We start from the raw sequence: 6,914 nt of genomic DNA, 5'->3' as shown, positions 1-6,914 counted from the left end.
GGGCTCAACCTCCTCATCAACAACGCTGGAGCTGCCCAGCCAAACACACTCGATAAGGAGACATTAGAGAGCATGGTCCAGATTTACACCACCAACACAGTTGGGGCCATGCTGATGGGCCAGGTAAGACCCTCACCCCCAGCACCACAGCCCAGCTCTGGGGAGTGTCCCTTCCCGTGGTCATGAGTGCACAACCCGGGCTGTTCCAGGGAGGAGCATGAAGTTGATATGGTCCTGGCTCCGCTCCAGTGCCCGATGGGCTCTCACTCAGTGAGAATCTCACGGAGCCCCGGGCTGGACCTCAGGAGCTGGAGCCTGTTGGACTGGGGCATTGGGAAGAGAAGGGAGGTTGCTCCAGTGCTGGTGCCAATGTTGCCCATTTTGGATGGAGCTGGTCTTCACTCCTCTGCCACATCCATGTCTGCCCTTATTTCCTTTCCTCTCTTCTTGTCTCCTCGCAGGCGTTCCTGCCCTTGCTGCAGAAGGCTGCCCAGGGGAGCCCAGGCTCAGCGCTGAGCTGCAGCAAGGCAGCCATCATCAACATGTCCAGCTCTGCAGGCTCCATTGAGGAACTCTATATATGGAATTACGGACAAGTCGTGTCGTACCGCTGCAGCAAGGTACTGCCGTGCAGTGCTGGGGACAGGTTTGCTTCTCTCGCCCTGTCCCTGCAGCGGGGTCTGGAGGCGTCCCCTTGCAGCCACCCCTGCCCTGCCACCGCCATCCCGCCCCATCTCCCCACAGGCTGCTCTGAACATGCTGAGCAAGTGCCAGTCCCTGGCGTACCGCGAGCACGGCGTCCTCTGCATTGCTCTCCACCCTGGCTGGGTGCAAACCGACATGGGTGGTGGAGGATCAATCAAGGTAAGAGAACTTTTGTCCAGGGTCTGGAAGAACCTATTTATTTGGGAATATAGTGCTTGCTGAGTCTCTGGGGGAGCTCCCTATCAGATACCCTGAGCTTGAAGGCACATGAGGGATGGACATGAGAGATGGGGAGCTCTTCTTGCCCTGTGTTCATCTCTCTTCACTCTAGAGATGCCCAAGCCCTGAGTAATGACGTTCTCCAGGGCAGCCCCTAGCCAAGCCTTTGGCACGACTGTGTTTCTCCTTCTGCCCCCCACAGCCTCCCTTGACGGTGGACGCCAGCGTGCAAGGGATGATGAAGGTGCTCTCCTCCATCTCCGAGAAGGAGACTGGGACCTTCTTGAACTGGGAGGGGAAGGTCGTACCCTGGTGAGATGTCAGCCCAGGATCTTTTTGGTGCTGCACCAAGCTGTGCCTATGTCTTAATAAACTCGTGTCTGTAAACACTAAGTAGCAATGACCTGTCCTCTTGGTCGTCTTTTAACTATAATTGCAAGAGTCTTCGCTAGTGCTTTGTGACAGCTTCTCAGGATGATTTCTCAATATAACTGAGCTAAGCTGGTCTGATCTCCTCTGTCTGAGGGCCTGGCCGTCATCCTGGTCTGGTTTTTCACCTGGACATAGAGGGGCTCATTCCACAGCTCTCTCTCAGAACTACAGCACAACCTCCTGGTGCATCAGTCAACCCTCCCGGTGAATTCTACCTTTTTTTATGAGGGCCATCAGAGCACTGTTCCTCCTTGGCTCCTCTACCATGTATACTCCATCACATGAAGGAAAAACCTATAAAGAGGTTTCCTGAGTATTCCAGTATCCCAAGACTAGATAGTGCCATGGGAGTTCATCTCTGTGCCTTATCTGTATCCTCCACCACGGTTCTCAATGCTCTCTCTTGCCTTCACTCTTGAGGAATGGGCAGCGAGGTGGGGATAGCACCTCCACAAGACCCATCACACCTCCCCTCCCTCTTGCAGGGCAAAAGCTGGCAGGATTTGGGGGGTCTCTGTGACACGATCTGGGATTACAGTTTGACATTCCATGTCTGAACGGAGCTGGAGACCCATCATGGAGGAGTCGTCTCCTCGCTCTCCTGCTACCAGAGTTAACCCAAAGGGACATGGGGACAAAGATGAAAATCCTGAGCCCAGATGTGTTTCCAACGCTCAAGAATCTTACTGTTGCTGGTGAGGCTTGCAGAAATTATTCTCTGAATGTTACAGACAATATTTGGTACCAAACATGGTGTCTTTTGGGGGAGGACTGGACGGAGCTGATGGGTGAGCCCTGTCTGATCATTCCTTCCTGGCTTAGGGATCAGTTTGGCAGCCAGGACTTCCAGAGGACCTTCCCCTGCTCGTGTGGAGCACCTTGCACGTTTTTAATTGGGGTGGCGACACCTTTAATGCCACTCATCACCTCCTCGGGGAAGAGTGTGCTGAGGGGCTGTGAGCTTGCTGATGTGGGGCATGACACACTTGCTTGCTTGCCAGAGGTCCTTAAGATTTGAGATAGCGTGTCTGAATACATCAAACAGCTCTTGGAGTGGGTTAAGGTGAGTCTTTCATCCTCTTCCTCGCCTTGTGAAGCTCTGAGAGCTTGCCTTGGGAGGACATTGCTGTGCCACCAAGTGCCACCACTTCCCCACTCTGAAAGCAGAGTCACCTGGCAGGATGCTGCTCTCAGCAAATGTGGCACAGACCATCTTCTCTGGCACCTGAGGTAAAAATGAAAGTCTAGATGAAGTAGAAGGAAGTGTTGTGCACTTCCTGGGTGTTCTCTTTTCTCCACTGCCAGACGGGGAAGATCACACCCTGGTACCTCTTTAAGGGTTTGTGCCCATTGGAAACTCGTCCCATTGAATCTCAGGGAGGGGTATTAGCTTTGATGTCACTTTTCCTGACAGCTTCCTTGAGCAGAGTAGAGGAGAAAGAGCAAAATGGACCTAAAGTATGTACTTCCTCTCCAAAGCTTCCTCAGTGTCTCATGTCAACCATAGTAGGCTCAGGATGGGTGGCGCACAAGGCTCTGGCAGGTTGTTGGACACTTACAACTGCATCTTCTTTTTACTTCCACTGTTCTCAGGGTGTCCAGTTGGCAGGAATCAGGACATTCAGTGTGGTTATGACTACATGTGCACCGTGAACAGCGAGGTTTTGATCGTTCAGAGACCCATGTTTCGTGTGTCCAAGGTGATTGCAGATGATTGCAGCCTCACGTACCCTGAAGAAGATGTTCCTGGTGAGAAGGTGGATTAAAACCTTTGCCTGCCCTTGCACCACCCTTGAGGTGGACTTTAACCACTGCCAAGACGTGGCTGAATACCTAAAGGTGTTCTGAGAACAACCTCAGCTTGTTCAAGCCGAGCAGAGCAGCAAGGACCGATTTCTCAGAATGACCTGTTAGTTGTCCTTTTTTGGCGATATGCCTTCAACTTGAGGATCTCTCTTTAATTGCTTTCATGCTTGGCTCCATATCATTTGTGGTTATGCAATGGTAGGACTATTGCTTTCTGACTCTGATTTATTGGAGCCGCTTCTTCCGGTGTAACTGAGATAAAGCTCATGCTCTGCCTTTATGGTGCTGCCCTTTTACTCATAAAAGCAAAGGCCAGAGTTCCTGCTGGTTCTTACAGGCTTCTTCTAGAGCAGAGTGAGCCCAAGTCTCTTGTGGACACACCAGCACCAAAGGCAAGGACAAGAGTTTGCGAAAGGATGGGTGGATGGCCAGATCTACCATGACTTTCTGGTCCGTGCAGCGGCAGCGTGCCATGGCTGAGGGCAGGAAGAGACTGAGTCTGTGTTTGGAGCGGTCGCATGACCCCGTCTTCCACGTGATTGCAACACCAGGTGGGTGCATGGATGTGAGGGGCAGAGGGACAGAAGGACGTTGCTGCACAGTCCTTGAAGGAATCCGTTGCTCCTCCATTGCTTCTCCATGACTCTTGGTTGGAGCACACTGGGTGTGGGCACGTATGGGACTGAGCACCATGGACTTTGTCACGGGATCTGCACCCATCTCCCCTGCCCTCCCACACAATGTTCACCCCTTTGACACTCTTAGGAGCTGTTAGCATGGGATTCCACAGATTGCTCTGTAGCCAATGTCCCACCTGAAGCTGCTGACACCTTCTCAGAGCCTATGATGTCCTGCTGCAGAGGTGATTTTATTCCTCTTTTTCTGCTCTCTAGCTGACATAACAGTTCGCCCTCTGAAGGATGAGGACCTCCCCATGTGCACCCAATTACCTTTTACAACGGTGCAACGTTGTGTGTTTGAGACTGTCACGTTATTCTTTGAGGCCATCTCTACAAACCAAGACACGGACTTTGTCTTCAAGCCCATTGGCATTCTTTCCGTACGAAAGGGGGAGGTTATTATGAGATTATTTGATCACTTTCTCCTCACTGTGGATGTCACGGGGAAGCTGCTGGAAGCCCTTCTCACTGTAGGTTGAGGGCAAAAATGGGGTGGGGGAGGACTGCAAGTGTCACAACAGCAGCCAAAAGGGGGATTTTCATGAAAACTAAAGGCTGAAAGGCTCAATGTCTTGGAGACGTGAGCTTGGGGTATGAAACCCCAAACCAAGGACCCCCCCAAAGCTAAGCCCAGACAGGAGGCCCAGCCCAACCACATCATCTTCCCTGGGCTTCCTCGAGCTGGAGGAAGGATTTCTCTGCAGGGACCACAGTCAGCTGAGGAGGTGGCAGTGGGGCCCTGGAAATCTTGGATGAAGGACCCTGGGGACATCCCAGGTTACTTGGACCTCCCAGCTCAGGTCCTTCCCACAGTGCCACTCAGCTCTCCACACTGGTCCTTGTGCCCTTTGCTGGATTTTAAACTGAATCATCCCAAACTTGTTGTATCGTGGAATCAACAGAGCATCGCAGAATGGCTTAAGTTGGAAAGGAACCTTAAAGACCACCTCATTCCAACACACCCCCCCATCATGGGCACAGACACCTTCAGCTAGACCAGATTGCCCAGACTGGTCTTGAACACTTCCACACACTTAGGAGGCCATAAAATTACTTAAGTTGCGCGCCTCTTGTACGACTTAGACTTAGCTGAAACTATTATAACTCCAAATTTGCTGTGATGCTCCCGTGGTCACGATGTCCCCTCGACAGCGCTGTCCTTCGCAGTCACCTCCGTCCCCTGGTGTTGCCAGAATCCTGATGCCAAGCCTCCAAGGAGAAGCACCTCAAGCTCATTTTTTCATAAAACAGCGAAGTTCTGTTCTCTGGCTGTGCCAGATGCCAGGGAAGGGGACAGCACAGGAGGTCTCCTCCCCGTGGTCCCAGCATGTGGCAGGACTTCCCTGGCTGTGATCGTATAGTGGTCAGTACTCTGCGTTGTGGCCGCAGCGACCTCGGTTCGAATCCGAGTCACAGCAAGGTTTTTTGCCGAAAGCCTAGGACGAAGGAGGCATCTGCGAGGAGGTGGGTTTGCAAAGATGTCATGTCCTCCAACGGGGGACGCGTGCTCAGGTGGGCTCCAGATTTGCACCTACACTCACTTCCTGACCCATAGTCAGTGCGCAGGGTCTCACCGGTGAGGCTCCAGTGACACTCCAGCTTCTCCTTTTTCCAGGCAAAGCTTTTCTTTTTTCAAAGAAATCACCCAGCTCTCCACCTTTCCCTCACCCTTCCTCCCAGTTCCTCAGAAGGACGACCAGAAGAGGCTGTGGCCACCCTGCCAGGGTGAGAGGAGGTGGGTGGGAGGCAGCAGCTTGTTACCCCAGGGCTCAGCTCCCCCGTCTCCTGCTCTCCATCGTGGGCAGGGGTTGCCTTGGTGACCACCTGGAGAAAGAGGAAGGTGAACCTGGTGAAAGCCCCACTGGAGGCGCTCCCACCCCTTGGATCTGCAGCATCTCCAGGGATGCTTTCGCAGCGGAGGTGAGATGAGGAGGGGTCACCCTGACACACTGCGGAGCTGGGATCCAGAGGTCTCCCAGGCACCAAAAAGCAGGTGGAGATCTCTGGGGTGCACCAGGAGGTGCTTCAGCTTGAGGGAGCGTTGGGAACTGTTGCCTTTCTTCTTTGGGAGCCTTCAAACTATGGGGACACCCTGTTTGCTTGGTCTTGGTGCCCTCTCCTGACAGCTGTGCAGAACTCACTCTGGATGGCAGCTTTCAGAAAAGAAAATACAAGGAAAAGCAGAAACACAAGGAAAACCAGGATTTCTCCACCCCTCTTTCCCCCGCCCGATAAAACGGTTCGGGGTGTAAGGATGGTAAATGGTCCCACGGGTTGCTGCAGCCTCTGCTCCCCCATGAACCATCTCCCCTTAAGACAACAACACAGGGCTCTGCTTTGGTTTGAGTGGGTTTGGGAGGACGGAATCACAGGACGGCTGAGGTGGGAAGGGACCTCTGGAGGTCAACTGGTCCAACCCCTCTGCTCAAGCAGAGCCACCCAGAGCTGGTTGCCCAGGGGTCTTTTCAGATGGTTTTTAGTTATCCCCAAGGACGGTGATTTCACAACCTCCCTGAGCCACCTGTGCCAGTGTTCAGTCACCTTCACAGTGTCTCCTGTGTTCCAGTTTGTGCTCATCACCTCTGGTCCTGGCACTGGGCAGCACTGGGAAGAACCCAGCTTCCCACCTGGGATGCTCCAGTCCCTTCAGCGCCTTCATGGAGGTCATCATGCAAAAAAAGTAGGTGCCAGCAGGAACCCACCCTTCGACAACTCTGCCTGAGGATGGTTGGTTTGGGCATTTCAACATCCCTGAGGGGAGGAAAATTCCTGCTTCATCCCCATCTCAGCTGTCCAAGGACAGACTGTCCCAGGAGGAGGAGGTGCTGCTGAGCTCCTAAAGGATAAAGGCTTCGCCTGAACAGGGGCTTGAACCCTGGACCCTCAGATTAAAAGTCTGATGCTCTCCCAACTGAGCTATCCAGGCTCACGGTTGGGGTTTGGGGGGATGCTCAGGACAGGCAGGGAGCACCGTGCTTAACTGCAGCACCGGGGTGGGGGGTCTTGCTTTGATCCCTTCCACCTCCACCCCAGGGAGGGAGAGCATCATCCCAGTAGGAGGAGCAGCACAGC

The 6,914-nt window shown here is 53.3% G+C and overlaps 1 protein-coding gene and 2 non-coding genes across 3 annotated transcripts; 2 read left to right on the top strand and 1 right to left on the bottom strand.

The window, feature by feature from the left end:
• Positions 1 to 3: 3 nt before the first annotated feature.
• LOC104274146 (uncharacterized oxidoreductase C663.06c-like) lies at positions 4 to 1,240 on the top strand (the record flags this gene model as incomplete). The annotated part of the gene is made up of 4 exons (XM_009869688.1): positions 4 to 123; positions 462 to 620; positions 745 to 864; positions 1,127 to 1,240. Coding segments are annotated over 4 exons (513 nt in total), but the record flags the coding sequence as incomplete, so codon positions are not given.
• Positions 1,241 to 5,188: 3,948 nt separating this feature from the next.
• Positions 5,189 to 5,260, top strand: TRNAH-GUG. Its single transcript has one exon. It is a non-coding gene; the product is annotated as a tRNA-His (tRNA).
• Positions 5,261 to 6,695: 1,435 nt separating this feature from the next.
• Positions 6,696 to 6,768, bottom strand: TRNAK-UUU. The gene has a single exon. It is a non-coding gene; the product is annotated as a tRNA-Lys (tRNA).
• Positions 6,769 to 6,914: the final 146 nt, after the last annotated feature.

The sequence above is a fragment of the Apaloderma vittatum genome, unplaced genomic scaffold (assembly GCF_000703405.1).
Source record: "Apaloderma vittatum isolate BGI_N311 unplaced genomic scaffold, ASM70340v1 scaffold24465, whole genome shotgun sequence".
Classification (NCBI taxonomy): Eukaryota; Metazoa; Chordata; class Aves; order Trogoniformes; family Trogonidae; genus Apaloderma; species Apaloderma vittatum.
This window is presented reverse-complemented; position numbering and strand designations above follow the sequence as displayed.